The sequence below is a fragment of the Heloderma suspectum genome, chromosome 2 (assembly GCF_057233095.1).
Source record: "Heloderma suspectum isolate Gila_16-S chromosome 2, 16-S_ref, whole genome shotgun sequence".
Classification (NCBI taxonomy): Eukaryota; Metazoa; Chordata; class Lepidosauria; order Squamata; family Helodermatidae; genus Heloderma; species Heloderma suspectum.
The window spans coordinates 365,925,073-365,944,001 of NC_139459.1; the positions used below are offsets into that span (position 1 = coordinate 365,925,073).

The 18,929-nt window shown below is 48.7% G+C and overlaps 3 protein-coding genes and 1 pseudogene across 9 annotated transcripts in view; 2 read left to right on the forward strand and 2 right to left on the reverse strand.

The window, feature by feature from the left end:
- LOC146355869 (uncharacterized) overlaps positions 1-4,759 on the forward strand; it is an 11,489-nt gene extending 6,730 nt beyond the window's left edge. The window contains exon 4 of the mRNA XM_084829972.1: positions 2,483-4,759. The gene's annotated coding sequence lies outside the window, so the exon portion shown is untranslated. The remainder of the gene's footprint in view (positions 1-2,482) is intronic.
- The window catches only part of LOC146355868 (uncharacterized), an 81,895-nt gene that overhangs the window by 19,276 nt on the left and 43,690 nt on the right, over positions 1-18,929 (reverse strand). The gene's annotated exons all lie outside the window — the stretch shown is intronic.
- LOC146355870 (uncharacterized) lies at positions 224-17,519 on the reverse strand. Of its 5 annotated transcripts, XM_084831085.1 has the most exons (4): positions 13,158-17,025; positions 5,651-8,674; positions 5,393-5,556; positions 224-2,134 (listed from the first exon to the last, which is right to left on the reverse strand). In XM_084831085.1, exons 2-3 carry the CDS (start codon positions 6,276-6,278, stop codon positions 5,423-5,425), a joined length of 762 nt encoding a protein of 253 aa, XP_084687211.1. In that variant the 5' UTR covers positions 6,279-8,674; positions 13,158-17,025; the 3' UTR covers positions 224-2,134; positions 5,393-5,422. The 5 variants fall into 5 exon arrangements, 3 of the variants coding, with proteins under 3 accessions (XP_084687211.1, XP_084687210.1, XP_084687209.1); XR_014787218.1 differs by having other exon boundaries at positions 5,393-8,674; XR_014787219.1 differs by having other exon boundaries at positions 4,569-8,674.
- LOC146355871 (uncharacterized) lies at positions 8,881-11,888 on the forward strand (annotated as a pseudogene).

Here is an 18,929-nt window from a genome sequence, read left to right on the forward strand (position 1 = left end):
TTCTGTCTAAGCTTGCAAAGGATTGCACCCTTAGTTGCGCTTTTCTGCACTTTTCCCAGCTCTGCAATATCTTTTTTTAGGGGTGGTGGCCAGAACTGTACAGAGTTTTCCAAGTGTGGTCGCACTGTAGATTTGTATAAGGGCAGTATGATATGAGCAGTTTTGTTCTCAAGTCCTTTTCTAATCATGCCTAACAGAATTTACCTTTTTTACAGCAGCCGAATGCTGGGTTGACATTTCTATTGAGCTGTCCACCACAACCCCAAGATCTCTTTCTTGGTCTGTCAGTGCTAGCTTAGATCCCATCAGGTTATGCTTGAAGTTGGGATTTTTTTGCCCCAACATGCATCACTTTACACTTGCTTACCTTGAACCGCATTTGCCGTTTAGACGCCCATTCTCCAGTTTGGAGAGATCCTTTTGCAGCTCTTCACAATCCCTTTTTGTTCTAACCACCGTAAATAATTAGGTGTCATCGGCAACCTCGGCCACTTCTCTGCTCGCTCCTGATTCCAGATCACTTATGAACAGGTTGAAAAGCATTGGTCTTAATACAAATCCCTGTGTTTCCCCACTATTTACTTCCCTCCATTGGGAGAATTTACCAATTATTGCCTGCTCCCTCCACGCATTCTTGCCCTTCCTCACTGGGGTCCTCGTTGTTTACCTCTTTGCCTCTGCAAAGAGAGGGGCAGCAGCTGCCCCCTCCAGCCACTGCTTCCTTGCCTGCTTTGTGCCGCGTGCTGCCTACGCTCCGAGTGGGACATAGAGGCAGTGGCGGCAGAAGCACCACCACTACCACCGAAAGCCCTCCACAAGCAATTATGGCTGCCACCCCTTAGCAGCCACTGGCCAGGGCATCTGGGCCCATGAGGCCTCCCAAGGCACGAGAGCCTCTGCAGCGTCCCGGGGCAGTGGCAGACCCCTGAGATCAGGGCCAGCCCAAGACAGTTTGCTGCCTGAGGCAAAAAACAAGAGGGCGCCCTCTCCCACCCCTTGTACAAAAGCCACCTGGACCGTTTCTTCAACACTGGCGCTGGGACAGCATCCTCCAGTGCCCCCGAAGGCAGCAGGCCAACTCAGGGGGCAGAGGGCAGGCTGCCCAGCACACAGCTCCCTCCTTCAACGCCTGGTGGCTGCCTGCTAGCATCTGCTGCCTGAAGCGGCCGCTTCACTCTGCCTCATGGTAGGGCCAGCCCTGCCTGATGTCAGCCCCATTTCTGAGCTTCCACTGCTATCCCCACAATATGAGAACAGATGAGCAACCTCTCCAGCTCAGCCCTATGCATGTTTCCAAAGAAGCACATATTGCTGAGTTAGGGCATTAAAGGGGACGAAAGAGCAACGTGAATGCTGACCTTTCAGCTGTTCAAGGATATCAAGGAACATGTAAACATTTCTTTGAAATGGTCATGGACTAGAAGCCATTCATGTTAATAGACATTTCTGGCAATGCTTAAACCAAAGGAGGCAAAAACTTAACAAAGGCTTCAGAAACTCGTTTTTTTGATATGCTCCCCCTAGGGTGCGCAATTACACATCACCAAAAAAGATATCACCAAAAAAGAAAAAAAAGAGGACATAGATTTGCATAAAATGTCCTCATTTTATATCCATTCGTTTCACACTGCTTCATTAAAATGACTGAAACTGGATTTGTTAAAGAAAATGCAGGAAATCTACCATTTGGTTATTATTATTTATTATTTATTTCATTTCTATACTGCCAAATAGTCAAAGCATTCTGGGCAGTTCACAAAAATTACAAGCCACAAATACAACGTAATGAAAACAACATACAATTTTTAAGATGCAAAATTTAAAAACAATTTTAAATAGCTAAAAGACTTGAAGGCAGCTAGCAGACCTGATAAAAACAACTGACAGAAATGCCCCATCACATGCTGTCAAATGGCACGGGACCGTCTTAACCTGGTGCCATAAAGATGCCAGGCGGACCTCAGTGGGAAACATTCCATAATCAGAGCCACCGCTGAGAAGGCCCCCTCCCTGGTTGCCATCTTATGAAACCACCTCGGAGGAGGCACTTGGAGGAAGGCCTCAGATGTTTATCGCAGTGTCCGGGTCGCTTCATGTCAGGAGAGGCGCTCCGTCAGGGTAGCATCTTTCTTTGCTGGCAATGAGATTAGGAGTGGAGATAAGGGCAGTGAAGACAGCAAAATTAGTATTAGAGCTGGATTTTATGTCTCCAATTCACCTCCCACCCCCAAATCACCACCTTATGAGGCATGCCAGCATACGATGGAAATATTTGTTTCCTCCTTTTAAAAAAGGAGCAACTGTGTAGAAAAGGGAGGGGGGTGAGCAGTGGCTGGTCACTGCTTCCAGCCTTTGTCTTTAGCCCTGGAAACAGCTGAGAAAAAAGGATAAATGACTTGCAAGTAAAGGGCAACCATCAAAATTGGGAAAGGAGTATGACAAGGCTGTATATTGTTGCTCTGCTTATTTAACTTATATGCAGAGTACATCATGAGAAACACCAGGTTGGATGAATCACAGGTCGGAATTAAGATTGCCGGGAGAATTAGCAACAACCTCAGATACGCAGACGATACCACCCTAATGGCAGAAAGCAAAGAAGATCTAAAGAGCCTCTTGCTGAGGGTGAAAGTGGAGAGTGCAAAAGCTGGTTTGAAACTCAATATTAAAAAAACGAAGATCATGGCATCTGGCCCCATCACTTCCTGGCACATAGAAGGGGAAGAAATGGAAGCAGTGACAGATTTTATTTTCTTGGGCTCCAAGATCACTGCAGACGGTGACTGTAGCCATGAAATTCAAAGACGCTTGCTCCTTGGGAGGAAAGCTATGGCAAACCTAGACAGCATAGTAAGAAGCAGTGATGTCACCTTGCCGACAAATATTCGTATCATCAAAGCTGTGGTTTTCCCAGTAGTAACGTATGGCTGTGAGAGCTGGACTGTAAGGAAGGCTGAGCGCCGAAGAATTGATGCTTTCGAACTGTGGTGCTGGAGAAGACTCTTACAAGTCCCCTAGACTGCAAGGAGGCCAAATCAGTCCATCCTAAAGGAAATCAACCCTGACTGCTCATTGGAAGGACAGATCCTGAAGCTGAAGCTCAAATATTTTGGCCACCTGATGCCAAGAGGAAACTCCCTGGAAAAGACCCTGATGCTGGGAAAGATTGAAGGCAAAAGGAGAAGAGGACGGCACAGGATGAGATGGCTAGACAGCATCACCGATGCAAAGAATATGAACTTGAGCACACTCTGGGAGAGAGCGGAGGACAGGAAGGCCTGGCGTGCTATGGTCCATGGGGTCACGAAGAGTCGGACACGACTTGACGACTGAACAACAACAACAAATAGACGGGCTATATTAAGAATTTGGAATAAATATAAATTCAAGTTTTATCCAAAAATACCACATTGGATATCCTCACAAGAAACAATGCATAGAAGAGAAGTTGAAAGCATGCATAAATGGTTAAGATATAATGATTTATTAGTATTGTCATAAGGGGAATATAAATTAAATTAAGGGGAAAATTATTGGAAGAAGGTCATGTCTGTCAATGGTTTTCATATTAGCAAATTAAGGAAAGGTTCAAAAACGATATGAAAAATGGTGGATTGGAACAAATAGAATCTGAGTTTGAATAAGCGTTGTGTACAAATGATGAACATGTTATTGCTAAACTGTATAAATTATTGTTAAGGTACGAGACAGAGGATGAACAACAAGTAAAATAGTGTATGATAAAATGGGCACAAAATGTTGGTCATAATATATTAATGGAAGAATGGGAAACTATGTGGGGAAAAGATTTAACATTTACCTTATGTACAAATCTTACAGGGAATTTCTATAAGATGATGTATAGATGGTATATGTCACCCTGTAAACTGTTTAAAATGTATAAGTGTGTTTATGGAAAATGCTGGAAATATGAAGACCAAGATGGAACGTTTTATCATCTATGGTGGACTTGTAAAAAAGCTAAAACATTTTGGAAACAAATACAGTCTCTAGTTCAAAGAATATTAAAGACTACTATAGAATTAAAACCAGAGACTTTTTTACTGGGACTAATGGACAAACACGTAAAAGAGAAGGGGGGAACCCTCTTTCTCTCTATATGGTAACAGCTGCAAGGTTATTGTATGCACAAAAGTGGAAGGAAACAATACCAACTGTGAATGAGTGGATCACGAAAATGATGGAGCTGGCAGAGATGGCAAAACTTACTGTTATAATTAAAGAAGGATTAATAATTACACTTATGTCAGAATGGAAACCTTTTTTAGAATTTGTACAAGAAATAGAGAAAAATGATATCTATGTATGTGGATTCTGATCTTTGAGATGGTCAACTCTCTTTTTTCTTTGTTAAAAATTAGGAGAGAAATGAGATGTTTGTGAACTCAGTGTATGATATACAACTAAGATAAGAAGTTGAGAACAATAATAAGCTTCTTATGCTATTTTAAGTTAATACCATTTTCTTAAAAGTAGTACTTTTTCAATAAATGTTCAAAATGTTGTTGCTTAAATGGTGTGATCTCTTTTTTTGTTGTGTTACTCACCCCGCTAGAAGCCAAACTCCAGACTATCTAAAACAGTGTTTCCCAGAGATGCAGAAGGTTTTTCGGTTGTCTGGTGGAGGCAGGAGGGGGAAATAAAAAATTCCACCTGGTAACCTCAGAAAGGTCTTTGGAAGGGAAGGGTAAACAGGACCAGGGAGCCTATTTTTCCAGGCCTCCCTGCCAGTCCCATGACACCTCCAGGTCCACGTGTCACTCTTCGCCCCCGCAGCCCACCCACCTTTCAGACTGATGTTTTTTCAGACTGCCCCCGTCTCCCCGTTACTAGACATCCCTTCCTGCAGTGAAAAGTGGCACCAGCATTCCAGTAGCAGGGAGGCACAGAGCTTAGAAGCCAACCACAGAGCACAGCTATAATGTGGAAGAGAGAACGCACGCCGTTTTGCAGCTTGGAACAGACGCACAGGGCAAGAGCTGTGTGTAGGCTGGATGTACTCTGATGGTGCAGGGCGTCTCCCTTGGGACCTCATAAGCTGCAGCTAATCTGCTGGATCCCAGTTGCCAGGGTCTCATAAGACTCCAGTGCTTCAGTTGTTTGGGGCCATCTCTCTGGATGCGGGACGAGCCACACAGGTGAAACCCAGCACGGTTCTCCCTGTGTTCCGATGATAACAAATCCGGCAATGGGAACAGGAGGCTGTCCTTAAGATTCTCCTGAACTGGACTGGGGTTTGTGGCACAACAGCCGACTGGGGGCTGAAAAAAGGAAGACTCCAGAGTTTCCTATGAGATCCTGCTGCTGGGAGCCCTCTCAAAGCACCCCTGAGCTGCCTGTTCAAGGCCTGTGAGGCCTGGCTCCTGCCCACCTGCCCGGAGGGATGTCAGCACTCCCCATTTCAACCAGCCGCGACCGTTGTGTGTGTTTTTGCTGTCTGTTCAGACGTTCGCGTGTGAACGGCGTTCATATTAAGCACGATGCTGTCTTTGCAAGGGGTTCCATCTTCGGGCGCGCTGCAGAGAGCCTTCCCTACTGGGGGGTTTAGAAAGGTAAGAAATTGAACCCCCATCCCAGTGCCTGAGGGTCCCCCTTCTTCCGCGCTCCTGATACGGAGTCAGACACGCACACGTCATCTGCACCGTGTCTGGACCCGAAGCAGCAGCTCGGCGGATCTGGCAAGGGGCCGTTGCGTCGCCCGTCCCGCTCCTCAAGGCGGCCTGCAGCGTTGTCGTCGAGAGGGGCCTCGGCTGCCGGGGACCGACAGCGGGACTGTTCCGGGGCGAGAAGCGCGGCTGGCGAAGGGCTGCTGGCGGGGCGGCGGGGCGCGCTTCCTCCGCGCGGTCCTCCGCGGGTGGGGGGAAGTGCGCGCTGCTTCCCGGAGAGGCGGGGAGGTTTCGAAAGTGGGCGGGGAGGGCGGTCGCGCCACGCTCCTCTTCCGGGGAGGGAAGAGGCCCAGAGCCCCTGGGCAGGAGGGGGCGACGCGTGGAGAGGTGAGGGGGCGGGGGGCAGGAGGGGGGCGCCGTGGAGGAGCGGGAGGGAGGGAGGAACCCCCCCCGCGGGACCAGAGCTCTGGGCCGATCCGTGCAATCCGGCTGCCGAACGGGACCCGGAGATCTGCGGGGCTTCCCTGGCACGACCTTGCAGCCTCCCAGGCTCCCTATAACAACCCAGGCCCCGGGATGTGGGGCGGCGGGGCGCAGGGGGGTCGCCTTGCTCTGGGGCGAGGGGGGGAGGAGCGAAGGGCGCCGGATCATCCGCGCAGCTGCAACGCTCCCGCGCGCCAGAAGCGGCTTTGTTCCGACTGCAGGGTCTTTCTGCTGTCCGCCCCAGAGCTGCGTCCAGTTGCCCGGATGCGGAGCCAGCACCCGGGGAGAAGGTGGCTGGGGCGAAGCTGTGCTGCTTTTGGGGGTCAGAGCAGCGGAGGAGTCTCCTTTTTTATCGCCTTGACCTGAAAAAAGCCTTGTTAGAAGGGGAAATGGGATTAAAAAACAGGATTAACCATAATCTTTTGCCCACATTACATTTTGGCCAACCATGTATTTTTTATGTTTCATTTTAAGTTTTTCTTATTATTTTTATGTTTCTCTGCACTTTTGCTCTGTGCCTAGCAAAATAAAAAGAAATTGCGAGAAGTTGACGTTCAGAAGTGCAGACAACCCCAGGGAAATTTTGTAAGTATCCTTGATTACGTATCTGGTTCCTCCACTTTCTGCGCTCATGCACCTTAGGATCCAGTCTGTTTCATAGAATCATAGAGTAGTAGGATTGGAAGGGGCCTATAAGACCATCCAGTCCATGGCAAGGGGGAGATCAGAGTTACTGCTGGCCTTTGTGCTTTTAGAAGGGGAGATCAGCCGTTGCTTCTCCTTCCGCGAATGCATTGCTAGGTGTAATCCCATACCTGCAACACCGACCATTGGCTAATTAATTCAGATTGCAAATCTGCATTTTGAGAGTGGGTCTGCCTAAATTGCAGACCTCATGGCCATGCCATGTGGCTAAACATCCAGATTCTCTTCCTTTTCTCATGCCTTGCTTTTTATACCAGCAAGCCTGATGAAATACAATTTTGAGGCATTTTGGTTGGGCCTAATAAAGTTGATGATAATTTGCTTTGCCTTACAGATCAAGATATGGGTATTATCTGTAAGCTGTTTGGAGTTTTTCTGTATAGATCTTCACCATAATGAATTAAGCTTAGTCTCTTCTCCAAAGCCTGAGGAAGGTTTCGACGAATACTGCTGTGTAAGTACCTGATTAGTATATGAAATAACACCCTGCCATTTTTTATGAAAATCATATGTTTAAACGTTGCCTCTGCCAGTTTCATTTGGTACGTCGGTTTTCCTTTCATGGCTCTCTGCATAGTTCCGTATGCCAAGATTTCAGTGTTAGACGTTCTGCCTCTTTCCAGCTTTCAGCTGTGACTCTTTGGGCTGCCATCAGCGGGAACGCAACCAAGTCCTTAGATGTCACCTTTGCATTTTGTCCTTCCCCTATTGTCAATAGGGCCAGTGCTGACCTAGCATCTCTGGTCTGATGTGTGATACTTGCCGTGTCTGAGAATATGATGTAGAAAACCGTGACGCAACGGGACGTGCCCCCCACATCTGGAAATGTAAACCTTGCTGATTACAGTTTCGCCAACATTTCCCATTATCTGTATTAGCTATTCCTGCCAGAGGTACTGCTGTGATACACTGTCGATGTAACAGTTTCAACACACTCTCCCTGAGAGTTGTTTATACAGTTTTCTTTGATGGTATGGTCCATGTTTTATCCCATACCTTTTGCCCCGTTGTTATCCCAGTGTCATCTTCCCATGTCCAGTTCTCCAACTCAAAAGGACGGAAAACTCAGCCTCCTGCTGCCCCAGGTGTCCCCACTTCGGGTCTCCCCCAGCAACCGGAAAATATAAGCAATAGAAGAGCGCAGTGATTAAATGGGAATAGAATGGAGAGCAAACCCTAGACAGCATCTGGGGGACATAGGACTTTTCACTTTCCTGGCTTTGAGCGCAGAGCCAGGAAATTTCACTTCCCGCCCCTGCCCCTTGTAGTCGGCTCAGAGAGAACACCCCTGGTGGCTTCTCCAAGCTATTAAAAAGGAGTGTGGGGATGGGGAGAAGGGGGTCTTCCCGGGGAGGGAAGAAGACCAGGGCGGCATTCCTATGATCTCTCCTATTGCTGCCCCAGCCTCTTTCTTTCCCCGGCCCCGAACCCCCACTCATTGATAGTTTCTGATCTTTCAGGGTCCAGAGAGAATTTTCACACTCCAGAAAAACAGGTCTGCTCAGTGAATTAAATTAAGGTCCACAGTTCTAGACCAGAGTTTCTTGACCAAAGTGTTTCTGTATTTACAGAATTCTTCTTATTTACAGAGCCTTGTCCCCGCAAAGTACTCCAAAGTCTAGAAAATAGGACCCAGGTAACAACTGACCGTTCTTTTTCTTTCCCAAACAGGTGATGAGCAGGACACTGGGAATAATAAGAAGCCACCTGTAGGGTCCTTGGAAGCCATCTGGCATGAAGCAGAACAAGGGACTTGCATGAATAAAGGAGCACCAAAGTAGTGCAAAGGAAATCCATCAAGCAGCGGGAGGAAGAAGGCACCTGCTCCTCAGAGTCCTGATTTCCATGAATCTCTGATCCTACAAGATCGCAAAGGAAACAGAAAGAGAAAGTGTCAAGTGTGTGGGGGGGACCAACTTGAAGATCAGTTAAACTTAGAAAAATGTTGCAGAACCCACACAGGGAAGAAGCCATATCAATGCATGCTGTGTCAAAAATGTCACCCCCTAAATTCACACTGAAGAACCCAAATAGCGGAGAAAACATATAAATGTACAGAATGTAAAAGTGCTGTAATCAAACTCAGCACCTTAATACACATCAAAGAACCGACCCAGGGGAGAAGCCTGACAGATGCACAGAGTGTGAAAAGCACTTCATTGTGAGCAACAGCCTTACCAAACATCGAAGAATCGAAATAGGGGAGAAACCGCATAGACGTATGTAGTGTGGAAAGAGCTTTAGTGGAAGCAGTAACCTTAGGATGCATCAAAGAACGCATACAGGGGAGAAAGAATATACACGTATGGCGCATGGGAAGAGCTTCAGTAGAAGCAGCGGAATTAGGATACATCAAAGAATCCATACAGGGGAGAAACCTTATGAATGCATGGAGTGTGGAAGGAGGTACAGTGTTAGCAATGGTCTTAGCCAACATCAAAGAACACACACCGGGGAGAAACCTTATGAATGCATGGAGTGTGGAAGGAGGTTCAGTGTTAGCAGTGGTCTTAGCCAACATGAAAGAACCCACACAGGGGAGAAACCATATAAATGCATGGAATGTGGAAAAAGTTTTAGTCAGGGCGGTAATCTTACTATGCATCAGAGAACCCACACAGGGGAGAAACCATATCAATGCATGGAGTGTGGAAAGAGTTTTTGTCAGAGTAGTACTCTTACTACGCATCAAAGAAGGCACACAGGGGAGAAACCTTATGAATGCATGGAGTGTGGAAGGAGGTACAGTGTTAGCAATGGTCTTAGCCAACATCAAAGAACACACACCGGGGAGAAACCTTATGAATGCATGGAGTGTGGAAGGAGGTTCAGTGTTAGCAGTGGTCTTAGCCAACATGAAAGAACCCACACAGGGGAGAAACCATATAAATGCATGGAATGTGGAAAAAGTTTTAGTCAGGGCGGTAATCTTACTATGCATCAGAGAACCCACACAGGGGAGAAACCATATCAATGCATGGAGTGTGGAAAGAGTTTTTGTCAGAGTAGTACTCTTACTATGCATCAAAGAAGGCACACAGGGGAGAAACCATTTACATGCATGGAGTGTGGAAAGAGCTTCAGTAGGATGGGCTCCCTTACTTTGCATCGAAGAACCCACACAGGGGAGAAACCTTACGAATGCATGGAGTGTGGAAACAGTTTTAGTCGCAAGTGTAATCTTAGGAAGCATCAAAAAATGCACACAGAGGAGAAGCCATATAAATGCATGGAGTATGGAAAGAGTTTTAGTCACAAGTGTAGCCTTAGTAAGCATCAAAGAATGCACACAGAGGAGAAGCCATATAAATGCATGGAGTGTGGAAAGAGTTTTAGTCACAAGTGTAGCCTTAGTAAGCATCAAAGAATGCACACAGAGGAGAAGCCATATAAATGCATGGAGTGTGGAAAGAGTTTTAGTCACAGGTGTAGTCTTAGTACGCATCAAAGAGTGCACACAGGGGAGAAACCATGTAAATGCATGGAGTGTGGAAAGAGTTTTAGTGAGAGCAGTAAACTTACTAGGCATCGAAGAATGCACACAGGAGAGAAACCATATAAATGCATGGAGTGTGGAAAGAGTTTTAGTGAGAGCAGTAAACTTACTAGGCATCACAAAATACACACGGGAAAAACCATATAAATGGATGAAGTGTGGAGAGAGCTTTATCAGAAGCAGTAAGCTTTGGATACATCAAAGAATGCATGGAGTGTGGAAAGAGTTTTAGTCACAGGTGTTGTCTTGGTAAGCATCAAAGAACCCACACAGGGGAGAAACCATATAACTGCATGGAGTGTGGAAAGAGCTTCAGTAGGATGGACTGTCTTACTCTACATCGAAGAACCCACACAGGGGAGAAACTATGAATGCATGGAGCATAGAAAGAGCTTTAGCAGAAGTAGTAAGCTTAGGATACATCAAAGAACACACACAGGGGAGAAACCATATGAATGCATGGAGTGTGGAAAGCGCTTCAGTAGGATGGACTCCCTTACTTTACATCGAAGAATCCAAACACAGGAGAAATTGTATAGCCGTACCCTTAGGACACATCAAGGAACCCATACAGCAGAACAATCGGCAAGAGACAGCAATACCTGACTGCACGCCTCTCCCGAATTGAACCTACCCGTACTCTACACTGAGCATCCAGGGTTGTCCTCCGAGTGCCTCCTCCAAGGAAATCTCGGAAGGCGGCAACGAGGGGCAGGGCCTTCTCAGTGTTGGCCTCCCATCTGTGGAACTAGCTCCCCGATGAGGTTTGCCTGGCACCAACACTGTGATTTTTTGAGCATCAGGTTAAGACCTATGTCTTTTCCCAGGCATTTGGCAGCACATGATGAGTTTCAATCAGTCTTGGATGTGCCTTAGTTATGACTGACAGTTCAAAGTTGTTTTTAGTTATATGTTGTTTGTGTATATTGTCTGTGTGCTTTTATGTAAATGGCTTTTCAACTTGTTATACTTTGAGCAATTGACAGAAGTTAAAACATTAAAACAGAGAGCTTCAGCTGTGGGGCAGTAATCACAAATTAAGACGCTAAGAAGAACATGGTGGGGAAGGCTTCACTACATAGACCTTTGGTCCAATCCAGGACAGCATTTCTTAGGTTTTTGTGTCTGTTACATGGGTTAGTCACACCCAAGCCAGGCAGAGTCTTGGCAAGAAATACTTGTGCATCTTGAAGATGATCTCCATGATTTTAAAAGTGCAGGAACACTGAATGAGTTTTTGGTTTGGGTTTCCTACATGCCCTTCTTCTAAAAGGGCAGGCTAGAAATGGTAAAAATAAGCAGTGTTTGAAAAGAACCCTGCATTGTTTTTGAAGCCAAGCACCACAGCTGTGCAGATAAAGCTTTGACTCTCAGGATGCACATGGCAGCCTTTTATCGATAGCCACCAGCAGTCAGGAAGAAGCAGGCATGTGAAACCTATGCGGTATAAAAAAACATCAAGGTAGGGAATGCTGAGTCAATAATGCCGCAGCTAGGGATGTCAGAGAATTCCGTCACGGATCTTGGTGAGGCTGAATGCCAGTGCATTCGGCCCCCCCAAAATCTGTGGCAGAACAGCCTACCCCCCCCCCCGCAGATCCCCCCCGGGATGAGACTTACCTGGGGCGGTGGTGCCTTCGGCGGCTGGTCTTCCGACCGGCTGCCACTGCCGCCGCCATTTGTCTTGTAAAAAAACAAAAAACAACGTGATAGGCTATGTAAAGATTTATGTAGCCTATCATGGCTGGGTTAAAAAAACAAAAACCGCGTACGCAAATGGTGGCGGCTACGGCCGCCGCCATTTGCGTTCCTTATTTTTGGCCGTCTTAATCTACGTAAATATGTAGGCTATGATGGCGAAAATAAAGGGGAACGCAAATAGCATAGCAGGCGCTCTTTGCGTCCCTTTTTGATTCACCGTTTTAGCCTACGTAAATATTTATGAAGGCTAAAACAGCGAAACAAAAACGGACGCAAATAGCGCCCGCTATGCTATTTGCGTTCCCCTTTATTTTCGCCATCACAGTCTACGTAAATATTTACGTAGATTAAGATGGCCAAAAATAAGGAACGCAAATGGCGGCCGTAGCCGCTGCCATTTGCATACACGGTTGGTTTGTTTTCCCCAGAGCCTTCCACAGCTGGAAATCCGGCTGCGGACGGCGCTGGGCTGGGCTGGGCCTGGCCGGCTGCTCCGCAGAGCTGCCGTGGAGCACAGCCGGCCATGGAGGATTCTGGCGGGGAGGAACGGATCGCCTCCCCCCTCCCGTTGAGGATTCTGGGGGGAGGGAGGGAACGCCTGCCCCCCCACCATCAACAGAATCTGCGGAAAGGTAAGTGACTTTCGTACATCCCTAGCCGTAGCAAGCAGGAGCTATTGACTCAATGTTATTACAGTGCCAAAATAGTGATAGCTTCTCTACAGTGCCGAAATATGAAACAGATGCTGCTGAGTAAACCGGTTGTAAAATTTAATTACTGAAGGCAGACACTGAACAGAAAGTTAGTACATTCAGGAGTTATAGATGAATTTAATCTTGCAATGTGTGAGACTGCATTACTTGGGTTGTTTACATATATCTGTTTTTTTCTCCTTCCACTTTCTCTTAACTCATGTATGTATGTATATATTAGACGTGATATACGGTATATAAGATTTTAGTTTGTGGGTGTGAGACTGTATTACTTGGGTTTCATCAGTTGCAACTCATACCTTTGTGCATTTCTGCAGCCGGGATAGTGATGATAATGCCCCCCCCCCCCCCCGTAATTCACTGACGCCTACAAAGAGGTGTTTCTATTTCAAGCAATAATAGAAAACACTCCCTGCTTTGTTCAGGCCTCACCTTCTGTTTCCGTGATGGCCATCTGATCTTCTGTGGGGGATGGAGGAGAAACGGGCTTCACGCTGTTGGCGGTTAACTCCGTGTTGGGTTAGGCGCTATTTGCAGCGGTGAGCATTACACGTCCCCGAGAACGGTAGCAATTTAGATGACGTTCGCACCCATGGAAATGCCAGACACGCGCGCCAGAGAAGGTGCGCGCCAAGCGCGATTGCTGGGAACGGGGCAACCTGGCTCCACGCGTCGGGCGCAGGCGCTGCGGGGGCTCGCGCGCCTTCCGCGCGGGCAACAGCTGTCCGGTTGCGCGCGCGTTCGCCCTGGTTTGGGGAGCGAGAGCGAGGAAGCGCCGCCCGCCCGGCGGGACACGGCGCTGCGGGGGCGCTGTGCTCCTCGCCCGCTGGAGGAGGGTGGGGAGGCGGGACTGGTGGGCGCCGCAGTCCCCGGGCGGCTCCCCCGGGCGAGGGCTCGCGGGCCGCCGCCCCACGCCCGCCGCCCTGGGAGCGCGCCTCGGCGGGCTCGCGGGGCGCCTGGGCTGCGCCGGGAGAGCGTCGCCGCGGAGTCCCACCTCCGGGAGGCCCGGAGGCGAGATGCGAGGGCCTTTGCAGAGAGGGGGCCTCGGAGGAGGGCGGGCGGGGCGGCGGGGCGCCGGGGCTGGTCCCCGCCGGGCCGCGGGAGCTCCCTGGGCGACTTGGGCCTGTCACAGGCCCTCGCCAGCCTGCCTCACGGGGGCTGTGCGCGTAGAGCGGAGCGGGAGGAGGAGGCGTCGCCGCCTCGGGTTCCCTAGGAGGGAGATGGCGGGATTTCAACGTAAAACAGCTAAGAGAGCAGAATCCCTCGGGGGCTTCGTACGCGGGGCTCCGCCAACCCCTATTCGCGCCTCGGCTCCAGCACGGCAGCCACTGCTGCTGCCGCCCGAAGTCATCCGGCGGCGCCGGCGGCGCGACGGGCGGCTACGCGCACGGGAACGCGCCTCGGCCGCCCCGGGGGCTGTGCGCGGGTTCAGCGCGGCGAGTCCTTGAGTTCGCCTGCAGCGCGCGCAGAGGGCCCTGCGCCAGCGAAGCGAGGACTGGGGTTCGAGGGAGGGCAGCGGCGCTTCTGGGACTCCCCGGGCACGGCGGGTGGTGCATCTCGTTCTCGGCGGCACCGCGTTTACATCCCGCCCTTGGCTCAAGGCTGGTGCACACGGGGTCAGACTGGAGCGCTTGTGATTGAATTAGTCTTGCTGCTCCATCTTCATGCTCTTCGTGCTGCTCTTACTGCAATTGGAATAATTCTGTACACAGATTTATAGAGAGCTTCATTCATCTAAGAACCTTTACTCAACATCAAAGGACTTACCAGCAGCGAAGCCATGTAAATCTGGATTGTGGAGAAAGTTTCAGTCAGAGCAAAGTTCTGCTTTACATGAAACAGCCCATACAAGAGAGAACTTCCTTAAATTCATGGAGTGCAAAAAGCCCCCACCAATCTGCAAGATTCTGTTCAAGAGTGAAGGGGGACTACTTCTTTCCTGCCAAAATGAAACTGTTGTTCCTTTTATTTCACAGATAATGGTTGCTTGGCTTATTCCCCAGGAAATCAAAATGTAAACTATGAACATATATGTACCAAAACATGGGGAGAAACAGGTAAAGTCTTGCTGCCCTCAGCTGAATTCTCTCTGTCTACCAATTTCTAATCATCTGAAATTTTTGTCCAAATCACCCCTGGGGACATTCTTAAGTAGCTTGGATTCCCTCCTGTCTAAATTTGCATTTCGGGCTTTATTGAAGTCTCCTCCTATATTGAATTCCCCTTCTTTGAAAAGGGTTTAATTCATGAAGTACATGAATTACGAGCCCTGAATTACAAACATAGATGGAAACAGTAGTAAAATTTTTGTTGCTGTATTGCCCCTTGATAAAGAGAGATCTACCATTTGGATCACATAGTTGCCTCCTATCTTGAAAATCCAACGAACTTGAAAATATTCTTAATTTGCAATGTTTATATACCACTAAATACAATAAAATCCATAAGTGGTTCACATATAATGGCTTCCTGTGTGGATTTATTAGAGTTTGGGGCCTCGTACTGTTGACCAAAGAATGGAGAGGAAGTAGTTTTACTCCCATTTGCCTTTGGGTGACTTTTCTGAAGTAAGATGATTTCTGGCTTGTTTTTGACTATAGAACTAGAGACTCTTAGGCCCGGTTCGGACATCCTTGGTTGTATAACAAGATATCTAAGCGTGTTTCTTTTTAAGACAATTCCTCCCCTGAAAATGACGGTAGTGAGTCTCAAGAATCTTTGGCATCTTTGGACAAGGAAGAAGAATCTTCAATGGCTTTTCTAAGACAAAGTGTACAGCAGCAGCATCCAGCCCACAGATTTTCTCAGACTCAAGTAGTCCAAAACAAGCGAATACAGACCTGGTAGCCCCCATGCAGGTGACTGAGCCTGCCAAATTTCAGGCAGTTAGGACCAGTGGCTTTTGTGCTGGCCCTGCGTAAAGTTTCCTTTTCTCAAAGACTTAAAAGGTTAAAACTGTCAAGCCACACAGGGGATTAGGGATCCTAATCAGAAAGTGTTTAAGGTGACCATTAGGAGGTCACTATCCCTAATCTCCGGTGTCGGTTGCTTTGAAGTACAAATAGTACTTTCCTTTTGTCTGTCCTGAATCTGCCACTATTCTTTGGCTGCAATACACATTAGCTGGGGGGAAAGTCACACTGAACTCAACTGATTTATTGCACTGCTCCACTTTCACTACTCCATATAATTTGATAAACCTCCCCCCTTATTTGCCTTTCTTCTCAATTAAATGGCCCAAACAGGGAAGCCTTTCCTTCTAGAGGAGTGATTGCACCCCACTCCCGATCGCCCCACTGAGATTGGAGACTGCTGGGTTAAACGTTCAGCCCTTGGCAGCTAGATGTCACTTGCCAAGGCTCTGTTCCCCCCTCCCAACTCCTCCCCCTCCCTAATCTGACAGAAATTGTTCCATTTCCCAGACAGGCTGTCTGGGCTTCAGTATCATCTGAAGCGATTTGGACTGATATGATCCGCTTCAGACCTATCTGATTTGGCCTGAATCACCCTCCTTCGGTTCAGGATCTGGATTAAATAATAAAAGCCTGCTTTTTCCCTCCGAGCACAGTAGCCTTGCTGTTACTAGATGCTTTAGGGCTCGCTCTCTTGGCAGACCGATAGGGACTCTAGTGTCAATGCACCAGCCTTTCACCTAGAGGGGAGATTGCCACCTTTCCTTCCACAGTCTGCTCATTATTGTTTCTCTCTTCCCATTTTTCTGCTCTTACATGCGCACTGTTGGGAGCTTGCTTGCAATGAAATTTTGAAGAGGGAGAAGGAAGGGATGAAAGAGCTCCATGTGAAATACTGGTATTTCACACAGCATCTGATTTCACTGCCCCAAACTGGAACCTTTGGCCTCTGCAGAAGTTTAGTAGCTTCAGTACAGCGAGGGATCCAATCAGCCTCCACAAACTTCTTTCTCCCCCTCCACTTTAATCATGATCTGCGGTTTTTAAATAGGTTTTACATTTTTAAAAAGCTAGAAAAAGCCCCCAGCCACCTCACCTCACCTCATAAAGTTCATTTAAGTACATGCAATCCTTACAAACCCTCCACAGCCTCCTAAATTCCTCTGAAGTTCCACCTCTCTGAAAGGAGCCACTTGCCTTAGGGAATTCTCTCTAATCCGCCCCCCCCACTGCACCATGAAATGCACAGAGTCAAGGAAGGGGGAGCCAGTGACCAGCTCCAGCGCTGCCAGCCATGCCTTCCCCCAGGATAGCGTTTCTCCACCATCCCTTAACAGAGGCTCAACCTGCCATAGCTAATGAGCATGCCCAGTCCTTATGGGGCTCTTGGTCTGACTTTGTGGGGGATTGGGTCTTGTTGGGTGGGGGTTAATGATTTATTCTGTACATCTGCAAACCTCAGGGTTCCCCAACATATGCTGGCACCTTCCTTTTGTTTCTCAGTGACCCCATTTTGGTTCCATCGTGGTCAGCACTCCCCCTCTGAGTCTGCTATTAGAGGGAATGATGATGCAAATCTCAGATCTATAGGGGTGACAATGTCTTCTCAAGCTGCAGTCCTATGCACACTTCCCTGGACGCAAGCCCCACTGAACCCCATCGGTCCTACCTCGGAGCAGGCAGGCACAGGATCAGTGTCTTTTCCATTCTCTGTTTCCAGGGGAGGATGGTGGTTCCGATTTCCGAACAGGAAGGAGGCAGCCCCAGGGATCATGTTCCCGAAGGAGTCCGGGTGCATGGCTGGGGGGAGGCGCCAGTGGGGTTGTTACTATCTGAAACGTTTTTTAAAAGAAAGATGGAGGAAAAGGGGAGCCGGTGAACTACAACAAACCATCCAAGATACCTTCTCATGAGTCTGTGGCCCTCCAGATACAGCTGAACCCCAAATCCCAGCAGCCCCAGCCAGCATGGCCAGTGGTCACACATTAGGGGAGTTGTAGTTGAAAACATGGTGGGGGGATGAGGTTGCCTAAAACTGGGGTGGGCTTAGCCGCATACTTTTCTTTGGGCATGTGAAAACAGGTCAGAGGGAACGCTCCTATTGTTCACCACAAATCACCTCTGCTCCCGAAAGCGCTCCTTTAAAGTGGTCCCCCGGCCCAGCCCTGGTCTGGCCCAGCCCCAGCATCCTGTTTCTGGGGGCAGGCAGAATGATTTGGATTTTGCCCAGCTCTGGTTTAGCTCAATGGGAAGGTGAAGCCGAAGAGGGCTCACTACTCGGGCAACTGCCACTTCAGAGGAAAACACGCGGCAACCCCAGGAGGCAACGGATCCTGGACAGTCCACCGACCAGCTGAGAAAACTGCAGCAGTGGGGAAATACAGTTGCAGACCGGAGGGGTGGGGGAGGAAGAGGAGTTTAAGAACAACACCCCTCGGACAAGGTGGTCCCACATTTCTTCCAAGGGAAGTTGATGAATCTGACGGCTGTGCAGGCTGAGGCGGCTGTCTGAGGGATCTCTGGCCAAGATGGAGGCAAAAGATGTTCTGGCCTAGGGCTCCAAGGAACAACGGGTGCGATGCCAGACAGAGATGTAGAGGCAGGACCTTATTTGAAGGAACACGTGGCCCCAGCTGCCACGCAGGGGGTCAGGCAGTGGAGGTGCTGGAGCTGTATCCAAGCGGAAAGGTGTCAGTGGTTCAAAGACGGCAGAGTCAGGCCAGCGGGTGACCTGTGGGCCCGATGGAAAGCCTGACTTCTGCGGGCCCCCTAGTCATTTGAGGCAGAAGGCGTGGTAGAGGGAGCCCTCTCCTCTGCGAAAGACGCCTGATTCCCACTCTCCATGTTCTTTTCTGCGAGGCGACGTGCTACAGCAAGCCGCTGCGCAGGGACGCGGTCTGTGAGCGCATGCGCCGTCCTACCATCAACCAAGCGGCAGCCGCTAAGGGAGCAGACTTCCTCCTTGGTGAGTACAGCCACCTTTGGGAAGTATTGTTGGTCCTCTGTGTTTGAACAAGAGTTGTGCCTCAGGCCTGAGCTGAGGAAGGATGATGGAGAGGTCAGTGGCAGTTAAGGTGATGGCAGATTATTACTCTGTCTTTAGGGGCTTTAGCTTTGAATACCTGCCATTGGAATGGGGGGGGGGGGATAAGCCGAAACAAAGGATCAAATTTCACAGGAGGGAGGGAGGGAGGGAGGGGGGAGAGATAGAGGAAGGAAGGAAGGAAGGAAGGAAGGAAGGAAGGGAAAGAAAGAAAGAAAGAAAGAAAGAAAGAAAGAAAGAAAGAAAGAA

What these genes read in the sequence shown, in the direction of transcription:
- LOC146355870 (XM_084831084.1), bottom strand. Translation starts at nt 6,278, where the DNA reads ATGATCCGGCGCCCTTCGCTCCTCCCCCCCTCGCCCCAGAGCAAGGCG.